The 23,040-nt window shown below is 36.2% G+C and overlaps 3 protein-coding genes and 1 pseudogene across 3 annotated transcripts; 2 read left to right on the forward strand and 2 right to left on the reverse strand.

Moving 5' to 3' along the window:
- Window positions 1–747: 747 nt before the first annotated feature.
- LOC113118252 (uncharacterized) lies at window positions 748–4,083 on the reverse strand (annotated as a pseudogene).
- A 672-nt stretch (window positions 4,084–4,755) lies between these two features.
- Window positions 4,756–8,260, forward strand: LOC113118253 (spermatogenesis-associated protein 2-like protein). The gene is made up of 3 exons (XM_026287298.1): window positions 4,756–4,838; window positions 5,475–5,811; window positions 5,915–8,260. The coding sequence occupies exons 2-3, from the start codon at window positions 5,476–5,478 to the stop codon at window positions 7,259–7,261; spliced, it is 1,683 nt and encodes a 560-aa protein (XP_026143083.1). The 5' UTR covers window positions 4,756–4,838; window position 5,475; the 3' UTR covers window positions 7,262–8,260.
- A 39-nt stretch (window positions 8,261–8,299) lies between these two features.
- Window positions 8,300–9,628, reverse strand: LOC113118254 (peptide deformylase, mitochondrial-like). Its single transcript, XM_026287299.1, has 3 exons — window positions 9,480–9,628; window positions 8,562–9,174; window positions 8,300–8,473 (listed from the first exon to the last, which is right to left on the reverse strand). The coding sequence occupies exons 2-3, from the start codon at window positions 9,145–9,147 to the stop codon at window positions 8,316–8,318; spliced, it is 744 nt and encodes a 247-aa protein (XP_026143084.1). The 5' UTR covers window positions 9,148–9,174; window positions 9,480–9,628; the 3' UTR covers window positions 8,300–8,315.
- Window positions 9,629–9,893: 265 nt separating this feature from the next.
- LOC113118255 (unconventional prefoldin RPB5 interactor 1-like) lies at window positions 9,894–20,556 on the forward strand. Its single transcript, XM_026287300.1, has 11 exons — window positions 9,894–10,562; window positions 11,871–11,905; window positions 12,249–12,327; window positions 12,839–12,974; window positions 13,061–13,152; window positions 13,248–13,308; window positions 13,395–13,581; window positions 16,893–17,148; window positions 17,571–17,722; window positions 17,823–18,066; window positions 19,280–20,556. Exons 1-11 carry the CDS (start codon window positions 10,464–10,466, stop codon window positions 19,460–19,462), a joined length of 1,524 nt encoding a protein of 507 aa, XP_026143085.1. The 5' UTR covers window positions 9,894–10,463; the 3' UTR covers window positions 19,463–20,556.
- Window positions 20,557–23,040: the final 2,484 nt, after the last annotated feature.

The raw sequence follows: 23,040 nt of genomic DNA on the forward strand, positions 1-23,040 counted from the left end.
ATTAGAGTGAATAAATAATGACCGTTTTCATTTCGTGGTGAACTCACGTCAAGTATGAGTTCGGAGTTTGAAAATAATTGATGAGAAACAATGTCTTTCTGGCGCTCAAAGTGTACCGTCTCACGAAAAGGGACATCATTGGTTGCCAAAGTGGATACTTTGTTTTCCGTTGTTTTCAATTTTTCAATTCCCAAACTATTTTTGAAATTAGAACTCCAAGCCAGATTTTAATGAAATCCAGGCGACTGAAGTCATATCACACCCTAGGCTTTGTGGCTCAGGTCACGTTGTTTGCTACTTCAAAGAAACTAGGAGTCTGGGAGATTTTCTATTTTTTTTATTGTTATTTTAATTTCCTCAGACACTCAATATAAATGTGCCCATGAATTGTTTTCATTTAGACATTTCAAGTACTAAACGGAGTAACAGAGACTATGTTTTGGTGGTGTGAACAGAATTTTTTGGTCTATACTTCAGATTTAAAGGGATAGTTTACCCACCCTCCTGTCCTTGCCAACCTATAAGGTTTTCCTTCTTCAAGAATATTCTTTTTTTGTTCCACAGAAGAATGTAAGTCATACATGTTTGGAATGACATGAAGGTTAAAAAAGTTTCAATTTTAAGCAATCTATCTCTTTAAGAAGCTGATGCAAAGCAAAACCACAGCCTTCTCACCTCCATTCCTTTCTTCACTGATTCTTTTAATAGCAAATTTACATTCATATCACTAAAGCGTTTATGCAAATATCATGATAACAAACAAACAAAGTCATCCAGTTTTAAGGCCAGCCATTTCTAAAGCCCTTGCCCCCTTCACACACTTATTATGGACCACACGGCTGGGAATAATTGGAGCCATGGAAGCAACAGCCAGATAAGTTTTGAGTGAACAAGGGCAGGGAGTCACGCTACGGGGATGCAAGTGTGCCAACAACCTGCCATGTTTTTTTACTTTCTCTAACCGTGGAAAAGACCAAGTTTGTTTTTACATCCGTTCTCACACGTGTCTCTCTTCTTCCATGTCAAGCTTACATATCTGGGGCTGCGTTTACGCTCCGCCGCACTCCAAAGCATCTGTGCCATTCCACTGCTTGTTATATTGATTCGTTCTGAGCACAATGAGTATTTCAAGGCTATGACTGTACTATGACAAAGCTGGGGATTTGCAATACAGAAATGTTTTGTTGACATGCAATTAAACAATACACGCATACTAACAGGATGAAGTTAATACAGAGGAAAATCTGATGGGCCTTGCTTACAGACTGCCCTCCAAGATAACAGTTTTTAGATCGGCGGGACAGCTAACGGGGAAGACAGTGTGGGACGTTTTGCGGCGCTCTATCAGCGTAGCCATGGCTTCCCCTAAATCCAAGTGGTTCAGGTATCCAGGGGCCATTCGGTCTGGGGCCGCCACACCCGTATTGATTTTCACCTGTTGGAGGATATGTTAAAGATGAAAGGCATCATAGAGGAACAAATACGAGGAAATACTTTCATGACATTTAATTAAGCACGTCTTAAGCGAGTGTGCATGTCATGGTCGGAATATAACCCCATGAGCTTGTCGTTGTGTTGAGGAGAGTTTGCTGAGACACACCTGGTTGAGTTTGCATGGCACGTCTGGATACTCCTCACGCAGAACCTGACAGAACGCCAGAGCGCTGGCTGCCCCCACGGTCAGGAACCCTGTGCCCGGCATGAGCAACTTCTCTCCAGCACCTCCTGGATAAGCAGGGGGAGTCATTCACTTTTTTTTGCCACATCTGCCTGCTTAATGGTCAATGGATTGAGAAAATTCACTGACCATTAAATTCTATTTAGATTTTTTTATGTTTTTTCATCTTATAGAAATCTCTCTCTGAAAATATGTGTATATCCGTATGTATATGTGAACCTGGAGCACAAAAGTCTAACGTCGCTGGGATATTTTGTAGCAATAGCCAACAATACACTGTCGGTCGAAATCAGCGTTTTTTTCGTTTATGCCAAAATCATAAGAATATTAAGCAAAGATCATGTTCCATGAAGATAATTTTTTGATTAGTAATATGCAATGCTTTTTTTACTTTTCTGGTCAACTTTTAAGGCTATTTCTTTTTTTTTTTTTTTGCACCCTCAGATTCCAGGATTTTCAAATAGTTGTATCTCAACCAAATATTGTCCTATCCTAACAAACCATGCATCAATGGAAGGTTTATTTATTTAGATGTCATATGATAAATGACAATTGACCCTTATGAATGGTGTTGTGGTCCAGGGTCACATGAATGTTCCATTTTCTTCTATTTATTTCCACTGGTCTTGACCAGACAAAACCAGACGTTTCTACTAAATAAAAAATGTCAATTGGAAAGGTTCCACCATGGAGGATAAATGTTCTTCAGGTTGCAAATGTTTTTACTCTTTCTGTCTTTCATTTTTATTTTATTTATTTTAATTATTATTATTTTATTTTTATTTTTTTGCAGCGATGGCAAACAGCTCTCAAAAGAACTGTAGTGTAAAGATCATTTTAATAACCTGACTTAATTTTTTCCTAACGAACCTGTTGTGCAATAAAAGGAGTACCATGAATGCTAAATGTTCTTCATGGAACCATAAAGAACCTTTAATTTGAAAAATATATGCATTGTTGCCGTTCCTAAAAATGTAAACACCTATCTGACCATTGATTTTGTTTTATTGATTTGTGTCTTGAATTTGCTGAGCGATGAATGTGAACTCAATTAGATTTTTTAATGGTCATTTATATACACACACAATTATTTTCCACATATTACTACATAATTTTAACCAAATTTATGTTTTGGATGGCAAAGAATGATGTACCTGTGATGAACGTGTAGGTGCAGTTAGGATCATCTCTCACCAGGGGAAAGAACGCTTTCCAAGACACAAAGGTGCTGAAAAGCAGAGTCTCAATAACCTGTTTATCAAAAACAAAGAGTTTTGAGCAATCAAGTGATGAGGGATCATTTGGAGAAGCAGACCCAAGGATGAAAGCTGCATTATAACTCAAAATGGGATGGCGAAATGTTGTGTGTCATATAAGCAAGTGTAAAGAATCGCTGAAAGGGATCAATACTGAGTTTACTATTGTAGTGGGGTTGCAAGGGTATAAGCTGCTCTCTCACCCAGTGCAGTTCTTTGAGGGGTTGGGTGTGAGGTGGACCTCCCTGCCACCAGCTGAAGCCAGAGAGGACACCACATCTGTGATCTTACCCACAGACTTGAGCAAGGCCTGTTTCACCTCCTCTACTCCTTCTTCTGAGCCTGAGAGATTAGCAGAGTATTTCATCAGTCACAGTCAATCCAAAATCAATGAGACCTAGAGTTGCAAAGATAAAAAAATAAAAACATGCAAAAAAATACTAACCAACGTTCCCCACTAAAGTGGTCAGGTTACTTTTTGTGCTAGGTGAAACAAAGTCCTTGAGTTTTTCCAACTTGCTGCTGTCTCTGGAGATCACTGCAACCTTGAAACCTAAATGAGTGTTTGCATAGTTACCACACATGCAATGCAGAACTTTCAAAAATACATTTATGCAAAGAATTTTATTTTTTCAGTTTTTTAAGTTAAAGAAAGAAATAGTTCAATCAGTTTAGAATCAAATTACTGAATCAAATTTGAGATCTGAATTTAAACTCAAAACATCTAATAGTGGTGGATATATAGTTTTCCTAATCATAACTGCACTGAAATACAATACTTATAAATACAATTTTAAGGAATATGTTTTGAAAAATCAGAGCTGGCCAGTTGAGGGCGTTTTCTTATTTGCTTATTATTAATAATAATAATAATAATAATAATAAATAGTTACTGTTGCTATAATTAATTATAAATAATATTTCTGATTTTTAAAAATAAAAATAAATGCTTACTATTATATATATTTAGTGTAAATACTTAATATGCTCTTACCTCTGTCCAGGAGAGCTTTCACTATCCCGGAGCCGACAGTTCCAGCTCCACCGAGCGCTAAAACCACCCTGTCCCCGTTTGACATCGCGCACACAACCGCTGCAGCAGTACACACGTCTGAGATTGATTATGCTTTATGGGCTTCATGTCTCATGCTGCTCAAGATCTTTAAATCAAACCGCAGCAGGAACGCCACGCCCCTTTCATAATTACACGCCCACCTAATTATGCATTCCTTTATTCTTTATCACAAATAAATTACAGTTCCAAATAAATAATTTTACAGGACAATTATAAATGTTGAACTGAAAAAAATCCTTATAATGTTATTAATAACAGTAATATCATATTTCCAGTAGAAATGGTTCTAATAATTAAGTTTGATATCAGGGTCAGAACCGTTTTTATACAGTCTATGGTCAGAACTGATGTGACCAACAGTGTCTATCATATATTACAGCGCCCTCTTGTGAACAGTAACTGTCACACACACTAAATTGTGTAATCATTGCAAAGTGCACATTGAGAATTGTATAAACTTCGAGCAAATTTGTATAAATTATTTTATTCACAAAATGAGAGGAATCTCTGTTTATTAAACTTGGGATAAGAAATAGTGATCTCAAGATTGATATGGAATACGTTTAATATATATAAATATATATATTTTGTTACCGATTTTATTTCATAATTTTTTTACTTTATTTATTTTTTTATAATCTTATATTTACTTAATTAATTTTTTATGTATTTGTTAGTTGATACAAATTTGACGACATTGCAGCCCTAAAACAATTCACGTGAGGCGAACACGGAAGTGATGTCAAAAAAAAGTTTCTTCACTAGGAAACAACGACGTTCTTCAAAGCAGTGTTTTGTGTGTGTTTGTTGGGCGTTGAACGTTGATCAGGTAACACATTTAGTTTATTTAATTCGTACTGTCTAAAGTGAACGGCGTTAGTGTGTCGAGAGCTTTGTTGTTTTAATTTGAACGAGTTAGTTTAGAAAAATATAGGTGGCGGTGGTTTTGTTTGGCACAAGATACACAGTGTTTAAAATGTAGCGTAGTTTATGTTATTTATTGTCCAACAATGTGATATACATTAAATATTCATTTAAAAATCTATATTTTATAACTACAGAATTCTTTAAAACGGTGGTTGTAGATAATCTGACGAAACTGTAATTTCGATCTTGGAAAGTGATCTTGGATCACTTTCACTTTGTTGTTTTATAAGTAGCATTAGAGATGGTTTTTAATAGTCTAAGTTTCCACTTATATATTCAATTACTAGTCATGTTGAACGCAATTTATATATATATATATATATATATATATATATATATATATATATATATATATATATCATCTCTAGATGACATTTTCATATAGTAGTTTTTAGTTCTCTTTACCCGACTGTGCACGTTAATAAAGTAATGCAAAATAGAAACGTGATTGTTTGTTTAGATCTCTTGTGATTATTGGCATGTTTAATGATTATAAGTTGGTTGTCAGTAAATAAACGTACAATATTGTTTCTTCTAGGATGAATTCTGCTCATAAAAAGACAGCGGATGGTCTCATCAATAGGTACCAGACTAACTTGGAGAGAAGAATTGAGAAGGGGGATCAAAGTTTGGTATGCAAGGATGAGGATTTTTGTAAGGAAGTTGAGATGCTGCTTCACAATGGCAATGCCCAGAAGATGCACAATCTACATGGATTAGATTCACTGGCAGTGATGGAAAAGTCTCTCCATACATTTCTCTCTAAAACTGGCCAAATGAGGCTTGAGAAACTTTCCAAGGCGTTTGAAGTGTTGGAGCTCGCGGCATTAAATCTCTACGCCTACCCCTGGAGAAGAGAGTATAGAGTGGTAAAGGTATGTATGTGGAAATACTGGTGCCCCACCTTCAGATTTCTATTAGTTTCAATGACATTTTGTTAGTTTTCACTACCTTAAATAGTCTCTTTCTCCTCACCAGATGTTCTCAGGTATGTTCACCCATTTGATCAAACCTGCACTGACACTTCAGCAGGCTAAAGAGCTGTTTTGTTTGCTTGGATACCAAGCTTCAAGTCCTAATGAAGAAGAAGAGCTGGTGCTGAACTCCAAACTAGTTCCTGCTGATGTTTTACTCAGTCTTGCATGTGGTTTCTTCATTGCTCGGATGGAATGCCAGCTGCTACTTTCGGCCTTGGGCTCTGTGGACAGAGATGTGGAGTGGGTTCTACGGCTAGTCAAGGAGAGGCAGGCAGGCCACAGTCTTCAGATAGCATTAGAGAACACCAAGAGAAAGTCAAATGCTATTAGTATTTCAGACACCATCCTGACTGGTGGCATAGACGCTGAGCTGGATCTGTACACAGAGCAGGCAGATGCTTCTCACTTGATGTCCATTTCTGATTTGCCACCTGACTCTTCTTATATGCAACCAAAAAAGAAGCCTTTAAGCAAGACTTTACAGAGAGAGCCCTCACAGTCAAACATGGGGAATAATGAGGATTCAAAGCAGGGAAACTCACTCATCAGTCCAGGTTTACTGGAAAGATTTGCTGAAGATCAACTTGAAGGTGATGCCGAGAGACAAGCAGCAGCAAAACTGTTGTGTGAGTGTATCACTCCAGATCAGTTATATATTTACGAGTGTGAAAATTGCAAAGACATGCACAGTTCACAGTGTTCTCATTACAGAGAGTGCAAAATTAAAGGACATACTTTAGCACTATGCTCAGACAAAGTTGAAGAGCTTTATTCAACACAAGACCAGATTAGATTAGCAAAGGAAAAATCAAAAGATTCCCTGAAAAAACATTTTTGTATGGATGGTTCTACTTCTGATTCATTTTTGGTGTGCTATGAGTGCCAGCTGATCCATGACCACAACTGTAATATTATTCAAAAGTGCAATTTAACACAACACAACGTGCAACCAACAGGAAAAATACAACCCCCTCAAGGAGAAAAAGCGAATAGCCAAAAGAGGCACAAAAGTATTTCTGCTGCACATCATCAGCAGTTCTCCCAGGAAGTGGGTGATTTAGAAAGTCTAATACTGTATCACGATTATTGCTGGAAGGGTGAACAAACTTTGCCTGAAACTGTATGCCTCACTTGTAAAGTCTTTCATTTCTCTGGGTGTCCTGGTGGAGTACACTGCTCTCAAAAACACAACATTCAAAATGTTAAAAAATTCTGTGTCTCTTGTTGGGACCATAGCAACTTGCAGGTATGCAGGTATTGTGGTGATGTGTATTGCAATCTGTGTTGCTATAAATATACCATGATGTGTAAGTGTGGAAAGTCTTTCTTCAGACCTTCCTCTGTTTAAAAACAACTGTCAGCGTTGACCATGTCTGGTTGAAGACACTGTTTTTAATCTCCAAATTAAGCCTGTTATTATTTTGCTAGTTGCACAACAAGTCTGAAATACTTGGAAATAGAAACATGACAATCTATTACACTTTTGCTTTTTGAAATCAGCAATGTCTTTATATGGTATTAAGAGACAAATATTACAAGAAAGTAACAAAGTTCACTGTAGACTTGACTATCTCTTTCTAATCTATATGTCATACAGTAACATGGCTTGTAACTTTTATTGGTGAGCTTGTGTGATGGCCACTCCAATATTTGATGGGTTCAGACAGTTATTGGTATTAATGTGTTTTGGAAAATTATGGCTTTCTGTCTTAGCAACAACTCAAACCAATAACTGTGGTTTAGAGTGATATACTGCCATATAATCAATAAATAAAATGTACATGTCTGGTATTATGATTGTTTAATGGAATTCATGCTTGTTTATTTCAAATTAAATTCTAAATATTACTATTACACATATGTACTCTCATATTTATATGTCCTTTTAAACTGCCTAAAATGTCCAGGTTTTGGCTTTCTTCTTTAACCGATGTGTTCTCTATAGTACATATGTACATGTATTTGCATTGCTTTGACTGTACTCTGTAGATCCCACCTTCTTGCGTGCCATGATTGGTCGATTATGTACAATGCCTGCACACAAATGGTTGAAATACTTTCATTCATTATCATCAGAAAGTATGAAAACTATAGGAAAACAAAACTTAAACCTGAACAGTTTAAACAATTTTGAAACAGTTTAGAAATAAAAGGACATAAAAGGTCACCCTATATTACAAAAAAATGTCATACTATTACAGATGTTGTTGTGGTTATTTCCAAATGCTATCTGCATAGCCAAAGTCTAATCTAGTTTGCTTTTAAATGCTCAATGAGAAAAATAATTTCTTGGTTTGACTGTCACATGTGATTAAATGTTTGTTTTTGATAACACAGGAGTGACAAGAACATCTATTTTCTCTGAATCCAAAAGGTTAGGTTGCAATGAAGTTCCCAAAGCTTTATTCATTATACTCTTCCCATTTTACATTGATGAAGGTTTTACTGTCCATGCGATCGATATATAACACTCCACTAAGGTGATCCATTTCATGCTGCAGTATTCTGGCTGGCCATCCACTCGCTTGCCAGCTGACAGGCTCTGCTTTCTCATTAAGACCTTTCCAAAGAAGAAAAACATCTGTTTTGATTTGATACTTTCAGAGAATAATACATGTTTTTTAGATGGCATTTTATTTCACTTTTACCTGAGACTTCCACAGACACGTAGCGTGGAACAGATGCTGAAAACCCACAGATGCTTTCACAGGCCTCTTGGAAGATGACGGTGCGTCCATCTAGTACACGTAACTGTGGGTTTACAAAAATCATAAGAGGCACTGCCACCAGACCCCGAGCTTCAACAGAAGCGATTGAGCTATCCTCCAGCATTTTCTTTGGATACTCCAAGGCTAGTATTTGTAGAGGAACACCAATCTGGGGTGCGCTCAGGCCGACACACTCAAGCTTCCTCATCACCTTGACTAGGGTCTTTATGACTTTCTGCACTTCTGGGCTCTGAATGGCTCCGGGTTCCACCACCGCAGCCTGTGAACGTAACACAGGATCTCCAACCTGACACACATGATCATATGGAGGAGCTGGTGCACCTTTGACTTTCCTTTTCATGTACTGTAAGTATGAGCGCATCTTGATGTTGGTAGAATGAGCACGTGGAGAAGTGGTACATGTCAATGGTGACCAGGGCAAAAGAATCCTAACTGGTTTGGAAAGAACATGATTTGTCTGACTTTTAAAGACACAGTGTGAAAATGTCCTGCAGTGCCTCAACATGACTGACCGAAAAGCTTCTCTCGTCACCTGGGGGAAAAAATTTAACCAAATACAAAATAATTAATAATGCAATGAACATGCATTTGGCAACTATTGAATAAGTTTTGACTTATCAAACTGAATCCACACTTAAATTTACAAATATATAAATAAGCATTAATGCATTTTTTAAAAGCAGCTATATTAAATAGGAGTTAAATAAATGATCAAATGTTATCTCTAAGTTATATATTTATTGATATTAAAATTTTTCCAATGACATGACCAAACTATGATTTTAACAAACAAAAAAAAGGATTCAGTCACTTTTATGAGCAAGTGTCAGTACTCACCAGCACTCTAATAATTCCTTATGTTAATAAATAATTCGAATTTCACATGGAAATATATTTAAGCAGTTAGAAGCATTTCAATGTGAGGATCATAAGGTGAAGACAGACCATTCCGGAAAACGTTGCTGACACCGAGGACGGTTTGTCTTTTCTTCAAAATAAAAGTAACCGGGTGAAAATAAAATAGTAGAATTATTTATTTATAATGGGGTTTATTTTAAAGCAGCTGAGATGAGACATTTTTGAAAAGTTTCAAACTGAAACAACACTGACAAGAAAAGAAAAATTATTTATTTATGTTACATTTTTCCTTAACGTTTACAACTTCCTGTCACATGATATAGTCAGCTGTTTACACGACCCTCCTCCGGTCATATAAAGGCATTAATCAGCGATCTACGTTTTTGATCAAACAAATATTGCCATTAACAGAACCTTTTATGGTTACTATATGAAAATATTTTTTTCCTCGTAAGTAATTAACTTACCTGTTTTTATACAGTCTATTGTAATTACTCATGGCAGGAGAATAACGTTGTCTTATACAATTTTATGCTGACAGTTATTTTTAGTCTGAGTTTGGATAAGGAAATTTATTTTCTCTTAAAATTTGGATTTGTTATTCATAAATGAAAGTGAAATTAATTAGGAGGCAATCACGTGTTTGTATCGTTGTAGTAGGAGGACAGATATCCAGAGTACGTACTACATCCGTGATTCGATGAACATGGCGCTGGGCAAACAGGCCATCGGTGGACTTTAAACAAGAGGAAATTTCGGGATAACTTCGACATCGTAGCATGCACGTGTGAAATGATCTCAATCTCGATATACTGGACCACTTGTTCTGCTTCATTGATGACTACGAGGCGACAGATTGAGTGCAACACATCCAATTGCATTCATAAACATTTCTATAGGACTTCAAACCCCTGAGCATTCAGTGTTTGGATATTTAAACAAAAAAGCATTGTTTTATTGTGGATGGCATCCTTGCACGACCAAATGGCTGCAACTGGAAAAGTCAAACCGAGTAAAGATCTGTCCCAAGGCGTTGAGAGGTTAAAAGAGGAGCACAAAAAGGTCAGGAGTAAAGTTTATTTCATTTAACGTTAAGTTACCACCAGTGCATTCCTGCAGATATCACAGTTTAATGTCCATGCACGTGATCAATCTTCAGCATTTATGCATTTGTCGTATGTTTATGTTGGTTTTGCAGGAACGCGTTTCCTTCTCTGGAAAGTTCTGTGTGTGTCACGTGTTGCTGTTTTCTAGATTGTTACAAACTGTTATTTTGCATTAGTGTATGTGTTTCTTATACTTTGTAATTAAATGCACGTGCATATTTATAAGCAATGTATCTCAGTGGTTATAACAGTAAATTATTAATGTATAGTAGCTACAAAACAACCTTTGTTCCAGCACGTTTTCCACGCTGCAAAAGCTTATAGTACTGTTGTAACAGTAACGTTAGGTAGTTTACATGCTGTGAAATGACTCCATGTGAAGGTAAGGGTTAACTGACCTATTTATGTTTGCATGGTATTTTGAGTGACATTAGTAGGTGAAAGGCAAACAAACAGCGTCTTTTACCTGTGTGTTGACATTGGAGGATAAACCTCAGCTAGCCACATATGAAAGCTACATTTGTGCTGCTACATTTAAAATCAACAAGACTGAAAGATTTTTATTTAGAAGATCTGGAAAGTTCTGTGTTGCACTGCCCTCAGCAACACGTCTTTTAGGTAGAGAGAGAAAAAGAAAAGAAAAAACATAATGCATGTCTGCTCATGCTTTCAGACATGCCTTCTATTGTTGTATTGGTGGGTGAATCTCTTAAAGGACATATCCTGTTGGACCTCAATAAGAAAGAAATTCTCTTTCTGTATTTAGATATCTTGTATGTTTTAGTAGATCATTAAAAAAAAAATTGACATACAAGTACATTAACCTTTAAATGTTGGTTGTCATAATGCCGAAAACGATATCCTTCTTATTGCTGTAAATAAATAAAAAAATCATTTTTAATGATGGTTGAGAGAGTGAGAGAGATCAAAGTGAGTTCCAATAATAATAATAAAAAAAACTCTAGGGTATGCAATGTATAATGTAAAATATATGGCAAATAATGCTAATGTACTTAAAAAGAGTTTAATTTTGTGCAATGGGACTTATTAGCTTAGTCTACAGACTCTTATTGACATAGACATTGCCATAAACATGCATTACAGGGTACCTTGTCCTCAATATCTCATTCATTCTCTCTATAATGTCCAATTCACATTACTAGAATAATGCAGATAGTTTAGCAGTGATTGTCACTGGTTGTCTGTGGCATTTTGGGAATCTCAGCTGTTATGAAATGACAAATTGTGTCTGTTTCCACAACAGGTGGTGAAAGATTGCAGAAGTCAAATTGAGCACTGGTGGGTGTCCTCGTGCAATTTAACATGTCTCGTTTCAGACATGCATTACGTTATTATCAATGTATCATTTCAGTGTTTCTCAGGCTGGGACTATTCATTGAGGCATGTAAGCTAGTCATTTGTTATACATTGGTTCCTGAAGGTTTACATGTGGAATGGAAATGCTATTTATATTGTGAATCACTGTATAAATGTTGATGGTTATGAAAGATTCCATAGGCTTTTGTTATATTCCTTTTTCTATTTTAAAAAGATTGTCAGTAGGTGGAACAAAAATAGCACTTGTATATCAACAAACCAACAATTTCCTTTTAAGCGATTCATTTTTCTCTCTGACTGTCAGGAAAAAAGTGGAAAATGACTATGAATCTCTTCAAGACCGCCTCAGGACTTTGCCTGACAAGTTGTCTTATGATATTATGGTATGGTGGCACTTTTCAATTAAAGACGCACCCAAATTAATCTTCACACAAACATTTTTTATGCCTGAGCAACAAAATATTAAATTATCATCAGCGTATTATTCACACCGTTTTAGCTTGTTTTAAGACCTGTTTACATCAAGGATGATAGGTATAACTATAAAGTTTTAATAATCATTGTTATTCTACGAGAATAGGAAAGTTCACACACGACTATTATGATAGTGACATAAAGAAGCAATATAGTTGGAATCACTTTGAGCAATTGTTTCTAGCTGATGTACAACAAAAACATTAACAGCCAATCAGAGCTTGAGCATTTAAAGTGACAGGCAGCATAATTTCAGTGTGCGCTTTAATGCATGTGGCAATTGATTTGGTGCTATTATAGTTATCATTCTTGGTGTGAGCAGGCCTTTATTTGTCAGATTTGAAAATGAAGAAAGTAATGTCACTGTGTCACTGTTACTTTAAGCCCTGATTGTTTCAATGTTTTTTTTTAACATGATAGGTACCATTTGGACCCTTGGCTTTCATGCCGGGAAAGCTAGTTCACACTAATGAGTTAACGGTGCTCCTCGGGGATAACTGGTTTGCAAAGTGTTCTGCCAAACAAGCTGATGCTCTTGTGGAACACAGAAAGAAACGTGAGCTCATTTTTATTCTAATAAGATTTTCCACTGACCAATTTTGAATAATCCATACAGCTTGACCTGATGTGTTATTTTTCCAGATGTCAACAATACACTAGATGACTTACAGAAAGTGATGAAGAACTTTCAGAACAGAGCCGACTTTACAGATGATCTTGAAAAATTGACTGGTGTAAGTGTCCTAACCATGTGTGACCTCATATTGAGGTTTTCTCCTCTGGAAGAAACAATCAAGTCTACCATTTTTTTTTTTTTTTTAAATAACAGGATACTGGAGATTTTGCAGACATTAGAGAAGAAGTTATAAATGAGGAAGTAGTCACCAAAGGTAATTCTAGTTTTCATGTTAACTTCTGTGTTTTAGGGTTGTTTTATCTTCTGTTGATCATTTACCCCCCTATTGTGCTTTTACAGGAAAACATCGTCTGGCCCACAAACCCAACTCTAAACCTAAACAGGAGTATTTGTTGAAGCTGGAGGAGGAAAAGGAGAAGAATGAAAGTGAAGAAGAGAGAGCGACAGGGGTGCTATCAGAGGAGGAGCTGTGGGCTCGACTTGATGAACTAGAACGTCAGGAGGAGCTTCAAGATAAGAGATACCGGTAAAATATAGAATTTCCACTAAAATATTAAGCTGCACAATGATTTTTGACATTTGTAATCATAAGAAATTGATCTTGATCAATAAATGATTTGTGAAGGATCATTTGACACTGAAGACTGAAGTAATGGCTGCTGATGATTCATCTTTACCATGACAGAAATAAATTACATTTGAAAATGTCAAAATAGAAAACTGTTATTGGTTTTACTGTATTTTTAAATCAAGTAATTGCAGCCTAGGTGAGCATACAAGGCTTCTTTCTAAAACAGTAAAAATAACTAGAATTAAAAGTTAGTGAACTAACTTTGATGTTGGCTTGGCCATCTTGGCCATGGAGCAAAAGAGCCAAAGTACTTGTGTGTCCAACATTGAGTTACCCCGCTGCAAAATTAATACAAATAATAATGCCATAAAAAAATACACCTGCAACAGTCTTTTTCCATGCTCCCTTGCTGTTTTCTTTTTTTAATAAAAAGCCTGGGCTATGATAACAGCTATGACAGGGTTGTCTAGCTGGATGTGAAATAAGTCGTCCCTATTTTTCTCGTGTATGTATTTCACAGTCCTGCCACCGTCGCATTGTGGGCAACGACACACAAGATAACTGAAACAATGCATTTTAAATCAAGGAGATCATAAGGGGTCCAAGCACAATTTGTATAGATGATGCAGTTACACACTGTTTAAAATTGTTTAATTTGTACTGTATGTTCATTCTATTTATTTATTTGTGCTATTTACATAATGTTTACATTTTTTTAAGTTTGTTTTTGTTAATTTTAAATAGCACTGCATAGTCTTCACTGTAAGATAAAATACACAATCAAACCAAAATGTATTCAGACACCTTCAACATTTCTCACATAATCACAGTTTATTTGCTGTAGTTTAGAAACTGGTAATAATATATGACAATAACTCAGAACAAATTCATCTTGATAATTTCGGATAACTTTGATAAAAAGATATGTAATGGAATCAACCAAAACTTCAGACAGCTGTCAGTATGACAATATTTACACAACTATCAATACTTTGTTGAACAGTTACCAAGCAAGAAATGCTTAATTTGGTTCAGTCTGTGGTGTGAAAAGGTTGCATTAATAATTAAAGAAAGAAACACTTAAGCAAAACATGGGCAGGTCCTTAATTATTATTTTTTTAAATCAATTTCACTGGTAGCCTACAGTATGAAGAATTAGTGGGTATAATATTTCACAGATCACTATTTTGCCATACTCACTTACATAAATGAACTAGTGGCCTGCACCCACTAGTAAAACAATTCTATCTGATTTTTGGATTGACTTTGGATAAATTCTTGTACTACAAGGTAATTCAGTCAAGAGCAGTGAGTGATTTACTTTCATTTTCATACATTAAAGACACTGACAGCAGTGCTAGTAAATTAGGCGCGGTCCCTTTAAGAGACAAACGCATCCATTATGATGATACACATCCGATTTTTTTTTGCAACTCTTTACTTGCACTTAAGACATAACCACATACTTATTCGAACACACTTTCCAACACGGGTATTTCGACATATTTTGTATGTATTTGTTGTCAGTACAAAAGCAAGAAGACTTTGAGACGCGTCTCTGCTTGCTCCCTGAACACCAGAACACCGCGCTGCTGAATTGAGCTCTTTCGCTTTTCGCTCTTTTTTCTGTTTATTTAAACTGCGATTTGAATTTGTTCGTTCAGGTCCAGGAGGAAGTGAACGTCCTGAACGACAGCTCGGTTCATTGTTGATGTCCCTGTCCGCGATACGCACGGCTCTCTCTCGTGCACACGCGTCATCAGCTGCTCAGTTCAGTTTCCCGCAGCGCGGGGCTGAAGCCAACTTGATGTGTTGAATGCTCGGAGCACGTTATAAAACGTATTCTTAAAATACACATTTCTGTTTTAATAAATGGTCATATTAAATCATAGCATAACACATAAGTAGGTACAAAAATAATCAGTGATGCATGCGACCCTTTTGGTCTCAGTGTAGCTCCCTGCTTTACCATGTTATGCAACGCTGAGCAATCGCTGCGACGTGAAAGGCTGTAAATTCTCTGTGGACTTCAAGTGTTCAGAGAAATACATCGCCAGCTCGCGAGCAGTTGGCTGCCGCGAATATATCATGTTATTACTTTAAACAGTTCAGAAACATCTGAATTTAGCTCTTGGTGTGTTCTAACGTGTGGATTGCGTGCAATCGCCTTTTTAAAAGGTCTTAAATAAGAATGAATTCGCTCGTTCAGAGCTCCGTGTTGACAGCCTGAGCTGAGCAGCAGCGATTCTTCTCTCGTCTGACTGCTCTTTGCCCAGAAATAAATTATTAATGAGCCCTAACCCCTGTACTAATCAGATATGTTGGTTTAGCTTGTCAGTTTGAAGGAAATTTGTATTTTTAACCGGTTTAAAAGTGAAACGAAACTCTCCCTTAAATCTCATTGCAACTGTAGGGGCGCAATTTTTTCTCAGACAATGTAAGTCTATGGGTAATGAATTTTTACATGTAAAAATTAATTTAAAAAAAACTTTAAGTCTGATCACTCTGAAAAGATATAGCAACCACCACCCCTCTATCCCGCAGGTGTCTGCCGAGTTTGGGGCTTGTGGCTTTAAAGCCCTAGGAGGAGTAGCGTTTAGAATTTTTTTTATCAGAAGAATAATAAAGAAGATAAAAATAAGTTTAAATAGCATAACAGTATGTTGGCTTGTTGCCAAGCCAACATAAAAATAAAAACTTCCTCCAGTGTTTACAATAAAGTATTGGTGCAACTTGTTAACAATAAATCTGTTGTCCTGATGTCACTAAAGGGGTTGACCTTTTTTTAAAGGGGCAGATTCCCCAATACAACAGGTTGGACAACCATTCAAGAGACATTGACAAACTCTTCTTTTTTTTATTAAATTAAAATATAGTTTTTATTACCAAATTATCAATACACTTTTAAGTAATATATTAAGTAATCTCTTATTTAACAAAATATTAATAGGAGAACAATATTTTTTACATTTTATGATTTGACAATATCCTACTATCATTCAAATTTAATGAGAAGTGCATGGGACATAGCAAAACAATTTGCATCCTCTTACACAAAACTAAACAAATATCTTCAAAATGTATCTAAAGAGCCAAGTAATGCTTATGTTATGACTATAAAAACAGCCTAATATAACACCCTTTCATAGTCATCTTTATGTTAAGTTATCATGGCAAATTAGTTATGTACAGGGCACCAAAAGGCACCCTACATTGATAATGACCTTAATAGTATGCTCATAGATTTGGTCTATTTTCTCCCTTAGATTGGACAGCACAGACACTAATGGAGAAGACACCACTTCCTCCTCAGAGGAAGAGAAGGAGGCAGACGGAGGCAGTGATGTCCAGGTTAATGGCCATCAGAAGGAAAATGGCTGGGTTCCATCATCTATCACAAGTCAGATGAACGGCACTAATGGCTCGCACCCTGAGGATGATGAGGAGGAGGAAGATTGTGATGAAGAAGCAGGCAATGGTCTTCCAACTATCTACTTTTCTCATACTGCAGAATTCAAAAAGGTTTGAGTGCTGCATAATGCTTTAAAATAATTTTACAAAAGACGTCTATTTCAAATAAATGCTGCTTTTTTATTTTTATTTTATTCATTAAAGTATCTTAAAAAATGTAGTGTTTTACACAAACATATTAAGCAGCACAACTGTTTTCAACATTAATATGAGAAATGTTTTTTGGGCAGCAAATCAGTATAGAATGATTTCTGATGGGCATTGTGACGTTGATGATTGATGAAAAACAAATGAAATCAGCCTCGGTAAACCTAAGATGCTTGTTTCAGAAACACACACACACAAAATATTACAGACCCCAGACTTTTGAACGGTAGTATATATTTTTGCATTGAATTACTTTGTCCTGTTTGTCTAGAAAATAAAAAGTTTTGCATTGTTCTTTCTTCCCATCTTCTATTTTCCCTGTGAAGGTCAGGATAAATACAGGCAAGAACACCACTCTAAAATTCAGTGAAAGAAAAGAACAAAAGGTGCAAGCTAAGAGAAAAAAGCAAAGTGGCAAAAGCAATGGCCATTCTCCTCATGAAAGTTACAAGATCAAAAGCCCAGCGGACATTTATAGGTGACAGCTTAATGGGAAACATCATTCATCTACTTTTATTGATTTATTTCACTGTTTGTTTGTTTTTATCGGTTACATTTTGACATGTGTTTGTTTGTAGGGTGTTTGTGGACTTGGTGAATGGAGAGCCAATACCACGCAAGTCCATTTTGAAGTCCCGCAGCCGTGAGAACAGCGTGTGCAGTGACACCAGCGAGAGCAGCACAGCTGACTTCGAAGAGCGCCGTGCTGCTTTTGGACGCTCGTGGAGCCATGATGACGCCACACACAGTGATACCAGCGATGGCATCACAGAGGAGGAAAGCCCCACTGGAACGAGCCCCCGCACTAATGGACGCTTTGAGGTACAGAAGACTAACTGCTGTTGGTTAAAGTCTACATAACATGGAAATTCACCCAGTCCATATTCAAATTGCATGATATTGATCTTATTGTGAATTATGTGTTCAACCCATAGTGCAGTGTGATTAAAAAAAAAAAAAAAAAGATTTTCATTCACTTTCATTGTTTAAATCTTGTACCCGAGAAAGTACTTTATATTAGGTGGAGTTAAAAATTAGGTGGAGTTCACCGAAAAATGAAAATTATGTCATTAATAACTCACCCTAATGTCGTTCCAAACCCGTGAGACCTCTGTTCATCTTTGGGACACAGTTTAAAATATTTTAGATTTAGTCTGAGAGCTCTCAGTCCCTCCATTGAAGCTGTGTGTACGGTCTACTGTCCATGTCCAGAAAGTAAGAAAAACATCATCAAAGTAGTCCATGTGACATCAGAGGGTCAGTTAGAATTTTTTGAAGCATCGAAAATACATTTTGGTCCAAAAATAGCAAAAACTACGACTTTATTCAGCATTGTCTTCTCTTCCGTGTCTGTTGTGAGAGAGTTCAAAACAAAGCAGTTATTAATGACATAATTTTCATTTTTCGGTGAACTAACCCTTAAAGTTAGATTTTAAATTTGATGCAATGCACTAATGTACGTAATTTTTTTTGGTTGCACTTTATTTTACAGTACGTGTACTTATAGTGTACTTACAGTGTATTTATCTAAGTAAGTTCTGGTAACACAAGGTAACTACATGGGGTAGGGTTAGGTTTAGGGGTAGGTTCAGGATTAGTACCTAGTTATTACGTAGTTATTGTATTTACTATAATAAGTACATAGTATGTACATGAGGAACAGGACTGTAAAATAAAGTGCTACCTTTTTTTTTTTTTTTACATTGGACTTACACTTATAAAAAATACCTGCATGTAATTACATCTGTAATTGCATTTATAATTACACTGTTGACCCATACCACCAAACCTGTCCTAAACCTTACCGGTATCCCTCCTCAGTAGCACCAAATGTGTTTTGCAATACAATATGAACATAGTAAGTACATTGTACTTATTTTTTGTTGTAAGTACATAGTAGTTAAGGCCACCTAATATAAAGTTGGACCAAAAGTATTTTTTATTTTCTACTCAGTCCAGAATTTGGAATCATTTTGAGCAGTCTTTCTAGGATAACAGTATTCTCATTAAATATTTAAATGTTTTTGTGTTTTAGGCTTTTACAGGCACAGTGATTGAAAAGGATCCCCTGCCTTGCTCCATCCCACACCTGACCATCGCTCCTCCTGCCTTACCCACAATCCCTGAGAGAAAGCTGGAGGAGGTGGGCCCCGAAGCCCCTCAGGAGCCACCCAAGAGGATGTCCAAGTTTAAAGCTACACGGTTGCATCAAAAATGAGAGATCATCTTATCAGCACACGGCTTCTGAATTCGGTTTTGTACAACAATAACACTTATAGACTAACTTTCTCAATGGCTGTCTTATTCCTCTGTCCCCCATGCTATACTGTCATGTTTTTTTTTTGTGACATGCCGTTCACCCTGGAAATGTTATTTGCTCTATAAGTCTATAAGCTCATAATTTATGGAGATGATCAATGATTTCCTTGATGTTTGCTGCTTTTTTTTTTATGCCAGATGATTTATTTAAAGAGATAGTTCACCAGAAAATGAGAACTGTCATCATCAACTTCCCTCTTTTCTTCTGTGCAACACAAAGTTATTTTGAATGAAGTCGTTGTTCCACAGAATAAAGTCATACAGGTTTGGATTGTCATGAGGTTAATTAAATGATGACACAATTTTCTTTTTTGTGTGAGCTAGCCCTTTAAGTTCTGAAATAGTTGCACGTGTTGGTATCTTTTGTGTGTTATAGTTTAGATAAATAATAGTTCAAATCTATTTAAAATAAATAAAATGCTAAAATGTTTTCAGAACAAACAAAACGGTAGTGCTAGTGACATTAAGACTACTGTGATTGTTGTCCAAGGTCTATGATGTGATTTATTTTGGAAAATGCTTCATCAAAATTTATTGTCATTTTGTTAATTCCTGACTTTTATGTGCAACTTTGACCTATGGTGGCCATGAAATAGCTGCCAGTTCTGTCAGCTTAAAAAAAAATCTGTCCCTTCTTAACTTTTGTCTCTGACTGTCCCTTATCTCGTTTTATATCTTGCTTTTCTATTGTTTACAGAGTTTTGGGCTTTGTACCTTAGCTTTTTTTGTGATATCCAGACAATTTTGATGTAACTTAAAAGGGGAAAAAAATATTTTGACTGTGCAAGTGTTTAGGCTGGTTATTGGAAAATTATTCTATTGGGATCAGTTCTACACAGGAGATAAATTAGTGCATTCACTTCTGGCCAGGAAACACTTCTGGCCAAGAAAAAGTCGCTGTTCTAGTGATTGAGCTATTACTATTTTCTTTGTCATCATGGTGTTGTTCATTTAGAACCATTAGAGGGCGCTAAAGCCTTTAACCTTTTATCTTAAAAAAATAAATCAAAGGCAAAACAAGCTGATCCTGAATCTAGGGCTCCTAATGTGAAGTAAATGTTACCAGCCAAATTTTTTTGGCTTGTCAGATTTAGTGTTTTTATATAAGCATTTTTTTGCATGTTATAAAATGTAATAAAATAGATTTTTAAAATAATTAGTATTATTTATTTTTAATATACATTTTGGGCAAATACACCCACGCATAAATGTGTATATATATATATATATATATATATATATATATGACGGGGTGTCTTTAACTTAATTGTTAGATTATATATTTGTGTTGTGATGCGATAAGTCACAATAAATCAATCACAAGCACATATCTACATATCTAAAATTAGTTCAGCCTTCTTGGAAACAAGTGTGTCAGAATAACCCAAAAACAAGATGACTCAGAGTGCTCCATTATTACGTCTGGCATTTAAAGGCTCTAACTGGGTACTTCTGAGGAGGACTGCCTCCATCAATGCCTTTGTTTGCACCGGTATCAGTCACTTGTGTTTGACTGCAGACTTATCCATCAGCACATTGACATTTGGATGTGGACAGGTTCTGAGTCAGCAGCTGGGCTGAATGCAGTGTACTCCATTCAATTAATTTCTGTCCAGAAAGACTGAATGATCAACTCAAATCAAATTTTTTTCAAGCATGATCTTCATGCTTCAAATGGCTAGGAGATATTTCACAGAGAAACAGTGGGTATTAAAGAAACAGTACAATGAAAAGATGATAATCTCTCACCATAGACCTTAATCAGGTTAAACACCATATAGATTTTTTTAAGTTACTGTTTAATGCAATAGGACACCAGGTGACAGGAAAGCATTGGGCAGAGATAGAGGGTAACGGGATCTGTAAAGTGCCACGAGATGAGAATCGAGCTTGGGTTGCCGTGAGCACATTCCCTATTAATTTAGTTCACTTAAAGGGTTAGTTCACCCCAAAAAAATAATTAAGAGTGTGTTTTCCCTACCCACGAAGCATCCTAGGTATATGTGATTTTCAGACGAATCCAGTTGGAGTTATATAAATTGTCCTGGCTATTCCAAGCTCTATCATTGCAGTTAGCAGGTTTTGCTGTTGAACAGTCCATAAGTCGTCAAATAAAGCACGCACATTCCTAATCAAACATGGCTCACACGGCTCCGGGTGGTGAATGCATGCTTTAATATATATATATATATATATATATATATATATATATATATATATATATATATATATTCTTTATTCAAAGAATTTTCAAATTTGGGTGAGCTATCCCTTTAAGCATGAGTCTATCAGTGCCGACGCCATATTGAATTTGAACAAGTATGAAAAGGAGGCTGCAGGACAGACAGTCTTTATTATGGCACTCACTGTATAACGGTCCTATTTTAAGGTCAGATGATAAGGTTATCAGTTTTTCTCAGAAAGCCTTTTTATCTACTGCAGTTGCCCTACAGTATTTCTATCCCTCATTTATTTACAGTCACAAATTAAATATTGTGCTATTCTTGAACAAGATCTATTTACTCACCATCATGATGTTCCAAGCCTGTATGTATGTTTTTCTTCTGTCGAACACATTGCTTGTCAATTTGTAATTTTTAACTGCTGTTCTCCATTAAGATCCATTTTACTGAAATTATAAGCATTAACTTTAAACTAAACGTCTCATTTTGTGTTCCACAGAAGACATACAGTCAAACACGTTTGGTTCAACTTTAGAATGAGTAAATGATGACAAAATGTTCATTTTAGTAAGAACTATTACTTTAATTCTCATTCATGAGTGTTTTCATTTATTTTGTGTGTCAGTAATAAATGTAGAGCTACCGTGGTTCCTTCTAGTTTATGCCACCGTGTCAAGAGCTTGTGGCATCTGTGTTACTGAAACTGTCACTGATAAGAATGGCACTAATAATCACTTCTAGGCCCAGAGGCTCTATAATGTCCAGCTGGTCTCTCACGCTGATCCACTGTTGTAGGGGTCAGAGTCTATATCCAAAGCGACTGAGTTCAGTCTGGATGTGTCATCATTAGACTCAGCTATACCAAACCATAGTGCCTCAGAGTTGCTATTTCACCCCATTATTGAAACATCTGATACTCATCTCAAAGCAACAGTTATTAAAGGCAATTACACACCAATTAGTTGTGTAGTTAACACATCTAATGGTGCCAGATGGGGAGTATCAATTTAAACTTGAATGACAAACCTGCCCTGGATTTTGCTCTGGTGGAATTAGCAGCAGTATGCATGAAGAATATTTCATGCTTGCGATGGATCCTTGTTCCCTAATATTACCGTGCATGTAATGCATCTTGGTCTCAATGTATAGCCTATATTAAATCGTTGTGATAAAATTGTTAAGCAATTACATTCGTTTTGGAGATATGCAATGAAAAGTGATCCACTATGCATGTGTTTGGCTGGTAAAACAATAGATCACCACGGGCAGCTGTGTTACCTCCCTTGTTTCCATG

Source organism: Carassius auratus, chromosome 18 (genome assembly GCF_003368295.1).
Source record: "Carassius auratus strain Wakin chromosome 18, ASM336829v1, whole genome shotgun sequence".
NCBI classification, from domain to species: Eukaryota; Metazoa; Chordata; class Actinopteri; order Cypriniformes; family Cyprinidae; genus Carassius; species Carassius auratus.

Excerpts from the sequence above, each read along its gene's own strand:
- LOC113118253 (XM_026287298.1), top strand. The coding sequence starts at position 5,476 with ATGAATTCTGCTCATAAAAAGACAGCGGATGGTCTCATCAATAGGTAC. Across the intron at positions 5,812-5,914 it reads GAGAGTATAGAGTGGTAAAG|ATGTTCTCAGGTATGTTCAC; the intron begins GTATGTATGTGG and ends TCTCCTCACCAG.
- LOC113118255 (XM_026287300.1), top strand. The coding sequence starts at position 10,464 with ATGGCATCCTTGCACGACCAAATGGCTGCAACTGGAAAAGTCAAACCG. Across the intron at positions 17,723-17,822 it reads AGCCCAGCGGACATTTATAG|GGTGTTTGTGGACTTGGTGA; the intron begins GTGACAGCTTAA and ends GTTTGTTTGTAG. Across the intron at positions 18,067-19,279 it reads GCACTAATGGACGCTTTGAG|GCTTTTACAGGCACAGTGAT; the intron begins GTACAGAAGACT and ends TTTGTGTTTTAG.
- LOC113118254 (XM_026287299.1), bottom strand. The coding sequence starts at position 9,147 with ATGTTGAGGCACTGCAGGACATTTTCACACTGTGTCTTTAAAAGTCAG. Across the intron at positions 8,474-8,561 it reads CGTGTCTGTGGAAGTCTCAG|GTCTTAATGAGAAAGCAGAG; the intron begins GTAAAAGTGAAA and ends TTCTTTGGAAAG.